Source organism: Phaseolus vulgaris, chromosome 9 (assembly GCF_051622355.1).
Source record: "Phaseolus vulgaris cultivar YP4 chromosome 9, ASM5162235v1, whole genome shotgun sequence".
NCBI classification, from domain to species: Eukaryota; Viridiplantae; Streptophyta; class Magnoliopsida; order Fabales; family Fabaceae; genus Phaseolus; species Phaseolus vulgaris.
The window spans coordinates 9,839,500-9,858,195 of NC_143506.1; the positions used below are offsets into that span (position 1 = coordinate 9,839,500).

The window sequence follows — 18,696 nt, forward strand, 5'->3', positions numbered from 1 at the left end:
TTTATTACTACAAACAGATATATAATTCTTCAAGTCCGAGACATAACAAACATTAGTCAATATATGAATAATTTTATCATACATCTTTATCCGTATAGAGCAGAGCCTATAGCATATGCTTTGCAAAATATGTCACTGGCCATAAAAATGTTACCACTTTAATAAGCCCATCAAGCATGGTAACCTAAATAACATCCTTTTCAATAAAAGAGTTGTTACAAATTAACTTTGTCATAAAGGGATCCTCTAGCTTCAACTACAACACTGCAAAAGTCTTATTCTTTACAACCTTAAAAAAGACCTCATTTTACAACTATAGCAAAATTATCCTATAAGTCCTTTTCTCCATCACCTCTAGAGCAGACCTCTTTCTATGTATGGTTTATCTTCAAAAACTGCCTTATTTGACAATGATAACAAAATCATCATATAATTTGGTTTCTCCATCTTCTTCATAACATGCCTCTCTATGTGATTTATATTCAAAAAAAGTCCATATACCCTTTGTTCCTTGAGTAAATCTCTCATATTGATTCTCCATGTCTTGAATTGTTCTTCTCATTGAAATATTTTCAATCTGAAATTTATAAAAGCATAAAGCATAATAATTTAGACTTACTTCTTATATCAACTAGAATTAAAACGAAAAATTTTAGAAGAACAAATTTTATTTGATTTTCAATTTTGGTTTGAATTAAAAGACTATAAAATGCAATATCCATAAAATAAAAATAAAAATGTCCAAATTTTTTATTTGGTTAACAACACAAAGGTAAAATATCTCAATAATGCGAAATTTAAAACAAAAAACTTATCTAACCATGCAATTAATCCTAACAACATATTCAAATAGACAAAAGAGAGAAACATAACAAATAGTAACATTTAATGTACTATATGTGATCGAACACCCTTCAGTTCACTACATCCCTTATGTTATTACATTAAGCACAATATGTTGAAGATGGGAAACTTTGATGTGTCAAGTCCTCATGAAGCCTGAAGCTGTGTTGTGTTTTATATTTAGTTTTTGTTATGGGGGTTTAGAATCTTTGTAAGATCAATCTTGATTCTCAAACAAAGCTTATTTCAATTTGTTTTAAAGATTAAAGTGTTTTTTCATGCAAAGGGAAAAACAACAGATTAAAGTTTCGAGACAATCGGTTGTTTGTCACTTAGCTGACAAAGAAGTTTTGAAACTGTTTTTTTGAATCACTTAGCTGTCAAAGTCATTCAACCGGTTAAATCGCAGTTTTAACCGATTAAATGTAAGTTTTCATAACAACTTTTTGAAAACTTGTTTTAACTGATTTAGTTGTTCAAATCTGCCTTCAACGGTAGCTTTTCTAGGATTATAAAAATAGTCTTCCTTCAAACGTTTAGAGATTGATGAATAAGAGAAGTTTTATACTCTGATTTGAAATCGATTTGAGAGATTACCAACTGTTTGTGAAAATGTGTTTTTCTAAGTTTAGCAAGATTGCTTTTAGGCTTTGCTGTGATTCAAGAACTGATCAATAGGGTTTCTGGTGTACTGTAATTCCAGGTGTTTTCTACCCTTCTATAGTTTCTTGTAATTGTTCATATTACACTCTGTAAAATTGTTGTAAAAACCTGTAAAGTCAGTGTGATTCTGGCTTGAGGTGTTGGCTGTGTGCAAAGAGGGTGAGTAGGCTTTGTGGGATTCAAAGTTACCTCTTTGTGGTGTGTGTTTGTAATATGTGATTGGTTACATAGTGAAATACTCAGTGGTTTGACTGAGGACTGGATGTAGCTATGGAATTGAGTGAACCAGTATAAACCTTGTGTGTAATTCTTTCTATCTTTTCTCTCCATAACTGTTTGATATTTTTCGTTGTCATAAACAATCGGTTAAATCGTCATTTTAACTGATTATAATTCTGATATCAGTTTTTGTTTGTCTATTGGATTGGATTTCTGAATTGCTTTTCTGAGTTGATTATTAAAGATTCATTCTAAGGAAAGTATTTGTGAAAATATTTTATAAACAATTCACCCCCTCTTGTTCTAGCCATCAATCCTAACACAATAAGTCGACCATATTAGACTAACACGATTTATTACCTTCCCTAATATGGCCAAATAACTCGCAGACCCAACTCGACCTTATAAATAGGTTGACCTCACTCGAGCCAAGGTACATACCTAATAACGTTTATTATCACAAACCATCGAATACTAGATACTAACTTAAGCATCAAAGTGTTAGAATATATGGCCTTAAATGAGAGGGTAGGGGGGGTGAATTGTTTAAGAGGGGTTTTTGAAATCTTTTTAATCTTTAACAAAATTCTTTGTATGAATCCAGAACAGAAATCAGGTTAGCCAAGAACAAGATCAATAAAACAGCAAGGCAATAGAAAAACAATCGATTGTTTCTGCGAATTAATCGGTTGTTTATACTAGTAAAAACTAAAAACAGAATGTAAATGAGTTTAAGGGTAAGAGAAAGATACACCAACAGTTCATACTGGTTCACTCCTAAACCAAGAGCTACATCCAGTCCCTAGAAAACCACTGGGTAATCCACTAAGTAATCAAACCAGATTACAACACACAATCCACCAAAACAGTGACCTTTAACCCTTCAAGAAACACACTCACTTTGACAATTCACACACCAAGAGTATTAATCTTAACCACCTCAAGTGCACACAACACTCCTTGGTAACACAACACCAGAAATACAGAAGGTTGAGAAGAGATTACACTTGTTTATAGAACAATTTGAAATCAATACAAAATGCAATCCTATTCCACTCTCTTAGAAAACTCAAAGCTTTGATGTGAATGTTCAAATCTTGAATCAACTCTTTCACAACTGAAAAACTCAAATCTGTTTCTATTTTTTGTTTGAAAACATAAACAAACTATTTATATTTTCCAAAGATTGGTCAAAGCATTTAATGAAGGAGCGTATTCAGTTGGAAATCATTTAAAGTACATTTAACGACCAAAATAGAATTCTGTTAGGATTTTCAAAGAAACAATCGGTTGAAACAACCGATGTTTAGTTTGGCAGTTAAGTCAACCAAACTTAAACAGTTTTCAACCTTTTCAAAAACTCCTAAGAGTAAAACAAGCGGTTGATTCGACAAAACAACAGGTTATTTTTCACTTAGTTTGAAAAACACTTTATTTTAAAAAGGATTTAAAACACATTAGCTTTAGATTCAACAAAGGAGTGGATTACATATAAAACTACCCAGATCCCTCCCAAAACACAACAACAACACAACCTTACATCAAGCACAAAGGATTTGGATTCTTCAAAGCATAATTTAAATTCTTCAAAGCATTTGATCACTCTTGATCAACACAGAGGACCTTTTATAGGTACTCCCACTCTGCCACAAACCAAGATTGAAGACAAAGAACCGAAACCTTATAGGTATCAACACTGATAAGTATTCATCATCAAAGGGACAAGACCTCACGACCCATATGAGAACAATTGGCGCCCACCCAGGGCGAGAAGGACATATAAGACTTTATGGTAAGTACGAGGAGAAAACCTAATGATAACAAGAAAATGGAAAACAAACACATAGTCCTACTATTAGCCTTTCAAAGTGAGATGGTCGAGATGAGGCTAAAAAATGAAGAGGAAATTCTAGCTCTCTCGGAGGAGAATGAAAAGATGAAGAGAAAGTTGGCCGGGGGATCGCAGACACCCTTTAACAATGAATCTAGTCAAGATAGCCTGCCAAAGGTAACCCTTCTGACGTTCCCATCTGCGATGTTTGACCGTTGGAGGCTGACGGTCAGAAGGATGAATCCAAGCCAAACACCTCAACCCACACCTTGGAATAATAGGAGAAGTTCGTGGATACCCCTTTATCAACGAGATAATGGAAGCTAGGTTACCCTTGGCCCCAAGTTGGAAGGGCTAAGTATAGATCGATATGACGAAACAGTCGACCCCAACAGACACAATGATGTTTATACAACATAAATGATTCTATGCATCACAAACGATGTCGTTATATGTCAAGTTTTTCCCACATCTCTAAAGGGTAAAGCATGCAACCAATTCCCTCACCTACCCACATTAACTATTGATTGCTTCAATACACTAGCAACCAAATTTGAAACTCAATTCGCGACGAGTCTACCCCACCATTTGACATCCATTATCTTAGTCAACATTCACTAAGAGAAGGGCAAACCACTTTGAACTTTCACGGAGAAATTCAAAAAGATAACTCTCAACATTCATAACTCGAATCTTGAAGTAACCCTACATCACATGGCACGACTCTGTGACTGAGACCATTCGCTGATAGCTTGTGCAAAAGGCTAGCAGCAGACATAGACGAGTTATTGCGAGAATTCACGAAATTCACGAAATTAGAAGAATTGCGAGAATTCCAAAACAATGCAAAGGCCAAGACAACTACAAATAGAAAAAAAACTAAGAAATATGGGAAACAACATGGCGGGCCCATGATCATAGACCCAGAACCATCCAAATTCTCAAGATACACACCCTAAACACACCAGAGTCATATTCTTGAAAAGGCCCTCAGTTCTGAGCTCATTCTCATTCCCATAAAGGTACCAACTCCTTTGAACGTTGAGACAAGGAAGCAATGATGATACCATCACAATTTTGGCCACTCAATCGAGGAGCTAATACAGGTCAGGAACCTCAAGAAGTTCGTATAAGGTGTCGAACCTCGTGATAGGACTCAATCCCTCATGCAAGAGGAAAGAAATCGATGCCTATCACCGAGATGACAACTATTGTCGGAAGGATGATAGGCCAAGGCAGGCCAAATGACAAAAGATACAAGGGATACACCCTTAATAGGGGTTACATCGTTATTGGAGGTTTTGTAGGAGGCAGAGCATGAACTACTACTTGAAAATGCCATCTCCGAATAGTGTAATCAATAAACTTGGTGGCGTCCACTCCTCGGAGGATGTCGTCGATCATATTTGTGGATGTCGACTTCAAAGGCATCAACCATTGCAAGACGATCCTATGATGGTAATGATCGAGATCGAGCAGTTTGCGGCCATTTGGTTGATCAAGGAAGTTTAGTGGATATTTTGTGTTGGAAACTTTTAAGAAGCTGCAATTATCTGAGGCCAACATCTAGAAACATTATGAGCATATTCTTATATTCTTCAGAGAGATGGCAAACACTAAGGGGTTTATAGACTTGTATACGAAGTTTGGGGAGAGATTGTTGAACATTCACACAATCAAAATCTAATACCTTATTGTTGACATCGACATTTTATGCAATATATGTTGAACAAGATGCTTTGATGCCTCCAAATCTGTGTGGAAGACTTGAAGAACTTGTTGCTATGTATGTGTTGTCTAGTAGTTTTTGACTTGTTAATTCACATCTTGTATTGATCCAAGCTCACTTAACTCTTAATCTCTTTTAAAATAAATGTTTTTTTAAAAGTTGAGAAATTTTAGTCAGTTGTTTTTCAAATCAACCATTTGGAAAAGCTGCTACTCAAAGGTATTAAGGCTAAAACAAGTTTTTCTACCTGTTGAACTGTCGAAACAACTATTTGTTTGACACCTAGTGGTTTTCAAAATATTTTGGAAAAAATTGGCTTTATTTTGTCTTTGTTGTCAAACTGAAACAACTGGTTATTTCAATAAAACAACTGGTTGTTTTTATGAAATATTATTTCAATATGTTGTTTTGGAAAATAATTTGTTGTTTTTATAACAAAATTATGTTAAGTGTTTGAAACTATTTTTAAATGATTCCAACTGCTTTTGAATTATGGTCTAACAATTTTAACAACTTCCTTGAGTCTATATAAAGACTGTTTTATAATCTTTTCAAGCATCTAAGAAAGAAAGTTTATTGAAAACGTTTTCAAGAGAGATCAAGAGCTTTAGATCATCACTTATGTGTGAAATAGGATTGGGTTTGTAAACTTCTATAATACTGCTTTGAAAAGCTCATGTGTACTCTATTTCCTTTACTTTGAACATTGTATTTTTGTTTAATTTTGTGTAAGGAAGTTTCAGAAAGGGTTTATGAAAACTGTGGTGTTGCCAAGGAGTGGTGTGTTCTCGAGGGGTTCAAGATCACTCTTGGTGTGTGTTTGTAATCTTGCTTTAGTTACTTAGTGAATTCTCAGTGGTTAGCTGATGACTGAATGTAGCTTTTGGTTAAGAGTGAACCAATATAAACTTTTTTGTGTGATTCTCTCTATCTCTTCTCTTATACATTATTTTAATAATTGTTCTTTCTCAGCTAGTATAAACAACCTCTTGTTTCGAGAAAATAATCGGTTGAATTTCTGTAAAGAACACTAAAACTAAACTTTTATTTAGTTAAGCAGAAAATCAATTGGTTAATTTTTTAGAACTTTTCACTCTACTTTCAAACTTTGAGAAAATTAAATTCCACCCCCTCTTGTTTTGGCCACACATTCTAACAATCATATCCACGCCACATCTCGTCATGAAGTTTCCATTCTCGGTAGACATTGTAACAATCCATGTTGACCAAATGATGACCAGTGAATGCTATGTCACCAATGTCCATATGAAAGGTCTAGCAATGAAGACCAAAGACTGTTTGCCAAGTATCATGTATAAGTGCGGTGGAACTTGTAGACGTCAATTCCATAATGAACAACGACTTCCAAAGGGAAGCACAATTATGGAGATAAGAGGTCCATGTCATACCACACCAGAAGATCGAAGATCGTATGCTAGGTATGAGTGCGGTGGAGCTTGTAAGCCTTAATTCCATAATGAACAACTACTTCCAGATGCAACTGGATAAGGAAAGCACAATTATAGAGATAGGAGGTCCAGGTCATACCACGTCAGTGCCAAGACGCCACGCTTAGGCACATCTTTGTCTCCGACCAGGGTCGAGACGTTGGTAAAGATCCTAATGGATAACACCAAATTATTTACATGGGACTACCACAAAAATGTTGGCAATGGACCCAAGCATCATATCCCACTAGCTCACAAACAAATGAAAGGTACACCCTGTGACCCCAATAGAAAAGAAAGTTAGGGAACAAAAAGAGGGAGGTAACAAGGCAAGAGGTCGAAAATTTATTGAAAGTCAGGTTCATCACTATGGAGAAGTACACGATGTGGCTGAAAAATGTAGTAATGGTAAAAAATTGAAGTGAAAAATGACAAATGTGCACTAACTTCAATAAGGCATGCCCAAAAAACATGTACTCGTTGTCGAACATAGACTATCTAGTTGATGGAGTGATCGGGCACAAAATTCTCAACTTCCTTGATGCATATTTTGGCTACAATCAGATTCGAATGCACCTGAGAGACAAGGAGAAAATCATGTTCATGATAAATGACGCCAATTACTTTTATTAGGTAATGGTGTTCAGTTTAAAGAACGCAGAAGACACTTATCAAACACTAATAGACACAATTTTCAAGGGGTTGATTAGATGAAATGTCAAAATGTATGTTGACGTCATGGTAGTTAAGTTTGAATCATACTAGAAGCACGAAAATAACCAAAGAGAAGTATTTAAAGCCCTTAAAATGTACAACCTCAAACTCAACTTGAAGAAATGCATATTCTACGTCGAAGGGGGAAGTTCTTAGGTTTCATGTTGACCCACAAAAATCGAAGTCAACCCAGACAAATTCCAAGAAATAGTTGAGATGCACAGTCCAGGTGACATCAAAGAAGTTTGGAGGCTTGTTGGCAGACTCACGTCCCTATCCCGCTTCTTACCAAAGTTGGCAAAAAGATGAGGCTGATTATCCACTTGATGAAGAAGAAGTCCAAGTTCAATTGGACAACCTAATGCAAACAGATTTTCTTTGGCATTAAGAACATGTTGGCATTCCCCCTAATAATCCAGAAACCATTGCTCGAATATCCCATCACAGTGTACCTACCAACTTGGCCTTGGTACAAGAAATAAATAAGGAACAAAGACCCGCCTACTTCATCAACCGAGGCCTACAAGGAGTCGAGACAACAAGGCATTTGAGGCCTTACTTCTAGAACCACCAAGTTGTTGTATTAACAAATGATCCAATAAGTAAGGTCTTGTTTAAGCCACACCAGGAAGAATGATCAACTGGTCCATAAAACTATCCTAATTTAACATTAAGTATGAGTTAAAAGGCCTCCATAAAATCTCAATGCTTTGTCGACTTCACGACAAATTTAGGTACACATGCCAAAGAGGTCAACAACACCTAGATGCTACACGTAGACTAATCCTCCAATACTAACCTCAACATCGCTCTTCAACATGGAAACCCTAAACACAAAAGACTTTACAATAGATAACCACCTATATCGGGGAATTTATCAGTGACCCTTTATAACTAACCTTGTAGACAAAAAATTCTCGACACCTAACCACTATTTGGTATATAGATCAAAGTAGTGGTCCCAACAAAAAAAACCCCTATTTATAGGGAGAAATTCGTGTTACAACTATTCCTCAATAGTTGGATCGTTTACAATACAATAATTACACCCTTTTTCACGTATCCCAATGAAACATCACATCATTACTTATATAACACAAAACAAAGGACCTTCTAGAACATCTCACACCTAGGCACCTGAGCTTGAAGACATCTAGTCAAAATACTTTACAAAGCTTTACATTTTTCAAGTGTGGAAGCAAAATGTATTGTACATGGTCAAACACCATTCAGTCCACCACATCCCTTATTATTATACTAAACCCGATAATTCGACCATGTCAAACTAACACAATTAATTAACAGAAGGACCTTCGCTAATAGGGTGCAATAACTTACACTATAAATAGGTTGACCTCACTTGAACTAGGACACACAATTAATAACATTTATTATCCCCAAATATATTGTGCAAAAATGATGATTATATAAAATTACCACATGAAAAACATTCAGACGATGATTGCCTTTTACATATTAAATTTCAGACAACATACTTGATTCTCAATTTAACGAATTCTAACATAAATCCCACCATTACTCTTTAATTGAATTTTTTTTCAACAAAAAATAAAATAATAATTAAAAGGAATACTTCAGGGGTATTTCAACCCTGGTACAAATGACACAACCATGCCACCTGATATCCTATTTCATAGGATTTTTACAAACTTCAAAAAAATATAAGAACAAACCAAACAAAGCTATAACTTACTTGTATAAACTTCAAAAGGATAGTCACCTCTTCCAAACATAACAAAATATGCATATAAACTTACTTATAAATTACACCAAAACTAATCTTCGTGATCTAGATAATCCTATGTTACCTTTTGCAAGTCTTGTAATCATCATGCACCTTTCATCCTCACCTTCCACAATGTTTCATCTTATGAAATTTTAACCTTATGGTTCCAATGTCATCAAAACTTCTTTGCAACAAAACACGTCTCATTCATAGCATACCATGCACCATAAAACTTAACCTTCCACACATTTCAGCTAGTTCAAAGATACCAAAGCATAACTAAAACTATTTCTCAATAACGATACATGCAACAAAATATCATTCAAAACCATTAACACCAAACAGTAAAAACAATCAAATATGAAGCAAATAAAGCTTTTAATACAAACAAATTATTTTGTTGCCATGTTAATGCAGATTAAGGGGGATAAGATCCAATCAGAAAAAAAGAACTTGACTTTTCTTATTTTATGTCTCATCCATGTCCATGATTGAACTTGTGTCATGGTAAGGATTTCCACTACATCTATCTTTGCTTGATTGAAGATAAACTTGTTTCTATGCTTCCAGATACACCATATCATAGAGACTTATACGCTTTCCACAATCTATTTCCTTCTTTATTAAAGCAGATACATTAAAACTATTCAAAATGATTAACCAACTCATTGTGGTTCACCGAGCTAATTCCAAGCATATTCCAAACTATAGTGGATACCTTACATGAAACAAGAATGTGTGAAGTTGACTCCTCTTTCCTCCCACATAACGCATATAATGTATCCCTCAACATTAAACCCTTTTGTGTAACTTCAACTTAGTTGCTATCCAATCCGATAAAGCCCTCCACACATAAAACTGAGCCGATGGTAAAACCTTTAGATTCCAAACATGTGCAAACGACTCGATTACACCCTCAGTTCCATGATTTGCTAACCTTTTATAACCAGATTTTACCAAGAAACTGTAGGAGGGGGGGTCGTTCCATAACCATAAATCCTCTTTTTCTAAATGTAGGGAAACTTGTGACAAGCATGACATAAAATCTTCTACCATAAGTTTTTCCCACTCGAATCACCCTATTCTCCAACAAAAATCCCACTCACTAGACCACCTTCCAAAGCTACCTATAAGGCTATCTTTAAGCAAGGAGTTATTGTAAATTTTGGTGTATCTCTCTTTGAGCTGAGAATTTTCTAACCACTCATCTTCCCAAAATTTGAACTTTTCCCCGGACCATACTTGCCAAACCAGATTTGAGTTGAACCATCTGCTTCCCTGATTTGAGAGGCTAACTTTGGATAAATCATTCCACCATCTAGATTTATACTTTTTTCGAACCAGTGTACTTGAGTTTACCATCCTCCACGATCCATATTTAGACTCTAGGGCATCCTTCCACAGACTCAAGGGATCCCATTCTCCATAACCATTTTACCAAAAGTGCCATATTAAACAGGTCAATGCGTCTTATACCAAGCCTGCCCCTCTTTTGGTTTACAAATTTTATCTTAGCTAATCCAAACGATTTTATTTCCTTCCACACCCCACCCCACATGAACTTTCTTTGTAGTTTTGTGATTTCCTTACATACTCCTATTGGGGCTTTAAAAGAAGATAAGAAGAACAATGATATGAAAATAATAACATATTTTATAAGACAAACTTTTTTTGTGAAGGATAAATTCTTCCCTTTCCACACCGAAAGTTTCTTTCTGATCTTTGATAGCACAGGCTCCTAGAAGGAACTCTTAAATGGATTACCACCAATAGGTAGGCCTAAGTAGGTGAAAGGTAAATCCATTTGGTTGCAGTGGATTATTTTCAGAGTACCTATTCACCACATTCCTATCTTCTCCAATTATGCCTATTTTACTTTTGTGAAAGTTTACTCTAAAGCTAGAACTTAATTCAAAACATCTTAGCATAACCTTAATAGTCATGGTGTTTCGCACATTGGATTCACATGAAAAGGGTGTCATCAACAAACTGTAGTAAATTCACTTCTACATTTTTGTCCCCAACTTTAATTCCTGAAAACAAGTTTTTTCTTGTCGCTTGTCTTACCAACCCAGCCAACCCTTGCGCCACAATCAGGAACAAAAAAGGTGCCATCGGGTCCCCCTATTTAAGGCCTCTAGAGGGTTTGAACTCTTTTGTTGGGCTACCATTTACCAATACAAAGATAGTAGCAGATTCTAAACAGGCTCTGCTTTAATGTATCCATTTTCCAACAAACCTTAATTTGTCCATCATGTAGAATAAGAACTCCCAATTTACCGAGTCGTATGCCTTTTTGTAATCGAGCTTAACAATCACCCCACTTGTCCTTTTCCTTCTCAACTCATCCACAACCTCGTTCACTACAAGGAGGATGTTGTCTAATAACCCTCTATTAGATAAAAAAAACCTGACTGTCGATCACCTTTTCAATCACTTTTTTAATCCTTCTAGATAACACTTTAGCCAAAGTCTTGTATAAACACATTACAAGTGAGATAGGTGTATACTCTTCTAGACATTGAGGGTTCTCATATTTTGAAATCATCGTTATGAATGATGCATTACATCCCTTCGAAATCTTCCCCTCTTTATGAATGTATTTTACTGCGTAGATTCCAATACTTCTTGATAAAACTAAAAGTTATTCCATCTGGGATAGGGATTTTACTACTATCACAATCCCAAATAGCATCCTTAATTTCTTTCTCCTCAAAATATTCAACCAACATCAAGTTATCTGAATCCGTTAGTGCTTTAAATTTAACATTATCCAACCTAACCCCTATATCCATGCAACCAACATCTTATTTTTGTAGAACTCTTTAACCATCTCCTTCACGATGTTTGGATCTTCCATCCATGTGTCGGAACTAAGACAATGTACTCTTTTAATCTCATTTGTCATCCTTCTCCATTTAATTGTCGCATGGAAATACCTGAAATTGGAATCACCTTGTTTAATCAATAATGGTCTTGATTTTGTTGTAAGATGAATTCATTTTTCATGTTAATAACCTGTAGTTGGCTCAAAAGCTCTCTTCATTCCCTAATCTGATTTCCATCCAGGTTATCTACAAACTCTTGTGATCATGCCGTATACCCAAAAACCTCTTCATTCCACCCTTTAAAATCACTCTTTAACATTTTCAATTTCTTTTTTAGCACTTGGAATTTGTCTCCCATTTACTTTTAGCAAAGCTGCCAAACTCCTTATCTTCCTGCCAAATATCAAGAAATCTAAACGGTTTTGGACCCCAATCCATCACCTTTGGTTTTAGCACCAAAGCATAGTTATCAAATATCTATTTGTCTAGTACATATAGTAAGGCCAATGCTGCAACCATTCAAAGGAAGTTAAAAATCTATCGAGCCTGCTCTTAGCCTTACCATTAGGTCTATACCATGTATAATTTTCGTCAATACATGGGATATCAACCACCTCCAAACTTTTATCATGGTTTATCCCCCTCTGTTCACCTTCAGTCAAAATCTCCCAAGACACAACATGAATTACAAGCTTCCCTTCATCTAACAAATTTTAATCTTTCCACATTTATATTTTCACTTGCAAATTACATGAAAAGTACACATTCACAATAACAACTAAGATATTATTCTCCTTGAAGACCCCGATAAATACCATGAACCATCTATTAATGATGTAAAATATTGAAAATAATTATTGTGCCATACTATTAGAATCCCTCCTGTCCCGTTAATTGGTTCACTATACAAAAAATCAATATCATTGTCCCTAGCAACATTTTTCTCTATTAAATGTTTGCATTTTTATGTAACCCTACCATTTTAACACCATCATACCTAATTAGATCCGTGATGTATCTTCAAAATCTCTTACATTCGTAGATAGTATTCTCATGGATAACCCATATTATCCCCTGCTTCTTTAACTGACTTTAAAATCCTATTTCTTGTTTCAGGATCTTTTAGATATATCAAGAGTTTTCCCTCATTCTCACACGTACCCAATTCCCAAAGTCTTGTTTAGGGTTTAATACAATGAAGAAAGCTTATTATTTTTTCGACTCATTTTTTAGATAGTATATTCAAATAAATTAATTCAAATTTTAAATTTTAAATTACCAATTTGGGTTAAGTAATTAATTTTCACTATTTTGCAAAACAAAAAAAAATTGAACTTTTAGTATTGAACTTCATTAAAGTAAGCATAAACTAATTTCATATATTCAAATATCTAAATTTCTTATACAAATAACATACTCTTAAAATTCCTCATCTCAGGTTAATTGACTTGAATAGCTATTTAATCCTTTTCCACTATGCAATTATATCGTGATATTGATAAATATTATTTACTTTTAAAAATAATAGCTAATATCGTAAAAAACCTTCAATATAATTTATCGACTGACAACTTGTGTCCACCAATACAACCGAAACCAGATAAGAAAATTGATCAAATTAAATCATATGCCTCAAATCCTTATTAATTCACAAATACATCTAACAAATTTCAGCTATTAAATAATTTATAAAGAAAATAATGCATATTTAAAAAAGAGGATCTACATCTAATAATTTTTATTTACACAAGCTCAGACACTGAATCATAAGATTAAAATTTGGGTTTTAGAAGACATTTACATTGGAGTATATTAACATGAAACAAAAATTAAGAGTCTTAACTAAAACCCTAGATCATAAGAATATTTTATTTTTCTATCTTGAAAAATATATTTCTACCACCAATCAAATAAAACATTATAATACTCTTGCATTACAATAATATTTTTTTAAATGTAACATTAAAACACGCACAAATTAAATCAAGGGGATTTTGACTATGATGAGGTTATTTTTTTACCAAAAATGAGATCCGTTTAAAAAAAATTATAAATTTAAGCAAGTCGTGCCAATTCAGCACGACTTCATATGCACAAATCATCCCAATTAAACACGACTTTGCCATGTCTCGTGTCAACTTGACACGACTTCTGCCGCGTCATATATATTTTTTTTAATTTTATTGTTTATATATTGGGTAGTAAATTATGTAATCTTAAAAATTAATTTGATACATAATTTTCTAAGAGTGTTAGTTTTAAATAACAAAAAATTGAATAATTGTATATGGATCATGTTTGGATAATCAACTTATACAAACTTTGAGCCATTAACTCTTGTGGATATTGTCTCCAGACATGATTTCCTACTATCTAAATGCAATTTTTTTGATATTTAATGATGTCGGACATGATCCATATACAATTATCCAATTTTTTGTTTCTTAAAACTAACACTCTTATAAAGTTATGTATCAAATTAATTTTTAAGATTACATAACTTACTACCCAATATATAACCAATAATTTTTTTTAAAAAAAAATATGACGTGGCAGAAGTCGTGCCAACTTGACACGACTTCAGTATGACATGACAGAGTCGTGTCAAATTGAAACAATTTGTGCATAAGAAGTTGTGCCAAATTGACACGACTTGCCTAAATTTGTAATTTTTTTTAAACAGACATCATTTTGGTAAAAAGCAAAAAAAATAACCCATCATGATCAAAAACCCTAAATTAAGACATCATAGAACAATTCCTTTAATAGAGATGCTCTTAGTAAATTGCCCCGGCCAAATTAGAAAGTGTGGACTTGTATCTAAGGAATCACTTTATTTATTTAATAAAGCAGTTATTATTATCAGTGCATCAACAAGAATATATTGACAAAAAAGGAGTAAAAACACCCATCTGTAGATGATATGGGTAAGAAAGAAGCAGAAAGAGCAAAGCAGAATTAAGAGGTAAGAATATTTTAACCAAAGAAACAAGAAATTCTATTTTACGAGATATAAATTTCGTTTGCCAATATTTTCAGCTATTTGTTGTCGGTATGGTATCCTTAAATTTCATTTCATAGTCCCAGGATGAGCAATATTAGCCAACAGATACACGACATCCGCCGAGGGTTATCTTTCGCCTGTATGATAAGGCATTCAGGTCTGTCTGTACAATCCGAGTGTCAACAGAGAAACCCAAAATAATAATACAGCTGCAGTTTTAGTGCACAAGAATCCTAGTAATTCTATTGAAGAAATAACGAATATAATGTACATATATGGACAAACCCCCAAATCTTTACCTCTCTATATATAATCTAAATCATGAAAAAGAAGTTTTCAGGAATCTAATTAGCTCACGGGGTTTAGAAAGTAGACGATAATTGACTCAGTTCTTCTATTGCAGTGTGAAGAAGTCGATATGCTTTCTATTTTCAGCTAAAGCTGGTGGTACTCATTCGTCTCATAGAATCCACCAGCACCTCATGGGAATGATACTCAAAAAACAGTCAAAAGGAAGAAAGTGACAAGATCACCACCATCTAAGTGATATTAGCAATTTAGCATAATCCAAATATGTTGTCTCTAATCAGTGGGTGCACCTGTAAGACCTGTAAAATATAGGGTGGGATTCACGAGGGAAATTAGTTTCCATATAAGAAACGTCATAGTACATTTTGTATGTTACTAGCTAAGAACAATCATCAAATACTTTGGATTATTCATACACACATATATATGCACAAGTATATGAACAAACGAATTAATGGCTCATGTTTTGAACGGCAAGCTGATTTCAAGAGATACGTTTAAATTATTAAGAGACTAAAAGTTCAGAAAAGAGATGCATTCAAGAACAAACAGTTACCCTACTATACAAAAAGTGCATTACAAGTAGTATGGGTGTTACTTCTGATTTTTCCAGTTTAATTACAAGTTGAGACAGAACCTGCATTAACTAATTACAACTAATAATCAATAAACAATTAATTACAATAATTCAATTGATAAATAGTTTTCTTACATGGTTAATGTGAAATTGAGATTGATTATTTAAAAGTCAAATGCGATTAACAATACTGCTGTGATAAGAAGCAGCAGAAATGTAAATTTATAGAAAAGTAGTCACATCACATATGAAATGACTGCCAATAAATGACATGACAGTAATTGCCGTAAGGAACAACTGGAAATAGACATATCGTCAATCATGGATAACTGAAGTGATTGGGAAGTAGTCTATCAGAATTCTTATTTGATTGATAGATATAATCAAGCAATCTGCAATCAAGAACAAATCCTAAGCATAGGAGAAAGGAAAAAAAAAGGAACCAAATAGTCATAAAATAGGCAGTGCTGTACCTCAAACAGTCATCATCATGGGGGCAGCTCTAACAGTCAACATTCCACATGCACCTTCTACATGTTATTGTTATATTTTCTGTTAAGTCAGTTTTGATTTTGTATTTTTGTTGTGGCTAGTTTTACGAATCTGAGGATTTTCAATCGAGTACACTAGGAGGCTTCCATCTTTTGTGCCAGCTAAGAAGCATTCTTCTGGGGTTACTGCCAGAGATGTCATAACCTTTCCAACTCCTTGATATTTCTTAACAACTTCAAGGGTGTCCATAGAGCGAACAACAATTTGCCCCTGGTCACCTGCACATACCAAAAACTCACCACATCTGCTCAATTGAACTGCATTAAGGCGGCCATTGGATTCAGAGGCAGCAAGATATTTTCCATTGATTGAATACAGGTGCAAACTAAGATCATCGTCAGCATAAATTACAATCTGGCCCCGCTGAGAGACGACAAGCTTTGTTATTGGACTGCCTGATGGATGACGTAAGGATCTAACATATCGACCTTCTCGCAAGGTGTGGAATACACAAGTTCCATCTTTTGATCCACTAATTATAACATCAAGTTCATGACTAACATATAAGCAAGTTATTATATCATCATGCCCACAAAGGATGTGACATGGAGTTTCAATTATGACATAATTCTTCCGGGGTAGCTCAGATTGACTGTTTCGAATTCTCTTCTCTGTGGTTTTACCACGAAAAACTTCCCAAACCATTACTGTTGTATCATAACTTCCAGTTGCAAGGATATTTCCATCAGATGTAACTGCAGCACAAATGCCATTCTCTTGTCAGACAGAAGCAGAAAATAGAAGGTTGATCATCATAGTGCAATACTAGATGTTAACGAAAAGCTAAGTCGTCAAATCAAACATTTACATCCATGAAACAAAAATAATAAGTACCCGTACAAACTTCAGATACACATAACTTGTAATTCATTCGGTCAACCAACAACAAAGTAAACATATTAGAATAAATTGACAAGATGGACTATTCTAAAATTCTTGGTGTGATTAAAAAAGACAGACCAATCTCTTTTTTTGTATATTTGTACTAGAAACTTAAATTCTAAATACCCTTAAATATGTTTTTGATGTTGACAATTTTTAATTTTTCTTTAGATACAAAATAATTTTTTCTCAACTTTTTTGCATTTTATCAAGTCTTTGTTGTTACATGGGCTATGTTAACTTCCCATGCCACTATCTGATTATATTTGATTATTTCTTTTCGAGGACCAAAAAGAAATTCTGAAAATACTTCAGGGACCACAAACACTATTATAGTAAGAAATACAAAAAGTATTTGTTTTCAAAAGTGAGATAACACCTATTGCACTAGCATAGTTAAAAAGAAAAGAGTAGAGTAGAGGATGAGATGTGAGGGAGGTGCTTATTTGGTTATTTTTGAAGCATTGATTAAAAGGCATCTCAAAGCTCATGATAAACCAAATATATGATACTCATATCAAAGCTTATGATAAACCAAATATAGATGCTTATTTGTATAGCCATTTGAGTGTGCATTCGATGAAAGGAAGAAAAAAATGGAGAAAGTTATGACAAAAGAATTAATGTGCATATATGCATATATATGTGTGTGTGTGTATGCATATATATAAATGAAGTAAATAAGGAATTATATGTTTGTATGAATATATATAAATGCTAAATATAACTGCCAATGTAATGGGCTTAGCCCATATATTTTGTAAGACTATTTTCTATATAAACATAACCTTATGTGTATAAGGGTTTATCATATATTTCTTTTCCTTATTTCAATATGGTATCTAGAGCTAGGGTAAAATCCCTGACTTCTTGGTGAATCCACTACTCATCAGTGTTTTTTCACTGTCACAACGCCACTACTGTCTTTTGGACATGCAACACCGCCATTAGGTTTGTCTAGGCCTTGCGACCACCACAGGATCACGACAATCAAAGTCTGCACATGCTCTCATGCGCCTCCCCTCTGTTGTTTGTTGGGCTTCTTTCTACTGCGCAAGGTGACACATTAGGTCAGGTGTCTTTACCAGCAATGCTTCATATCAACGAGATCGCCTTATTGACCTTGTTATGGATTTGACCTTGTCTTGTTGATCGAAGTTTGTTTGAACTTTTAGGGTTTTCTCTCTCATCTAAGGTGCTTCTCTCGCATTTAATCTATGGCCTCTTCTTCTGCTGCCACTATGCCTGATCTACATCTATACTAATTATGCCAATGTCCATTTATCGATTGACAAATTGGATGATACTAATTATGATACTTCGGCCTCAGACATTAACTTATGGCTTAAG

General features: G+C 34.3%; 1 protein-coding gene across 11 annotated transcripts in view; it reads right to left on the bottom strand.

Moving 5' to 3' along the window:
* Positions 1 to 14,996: 14,996 nt before the first annotated feature.
* Positions 14,997 to 18,696, bottom strand: part of LOC137821749 (binding protein) — a 67,085-nt gene continuing 63,385 nt past the window's right edge. For 9 of the 11 annotated variants that reach the window (XM_090295299.1, XM_068626497.2, XM_068626493.2 and 6 more), the window contains 2 exons: positions 16,386 to 17,159; positions 14,997 to 15,634 (listed from right to left, as the gene is read on the bottom strand). In XM_090295299.1, coding sequence (XP_090151425.1) covers positions 16,468 to 17,159 — 692 coding nt within the window. In that variant the 3' untranslated portion in view covers positions 14,997 to 15,634; positions 16,386 to 16,467. Of the gene's footprint in view, positions 15,635 to 15,997; positions 16,305 to 16,385; positions 17,160 to 18,696 lie in introns of those variants that run through there. The other 2 variants (XM_068626495.2, XM_068626492.2) reach the window with 1 other exon arrangement.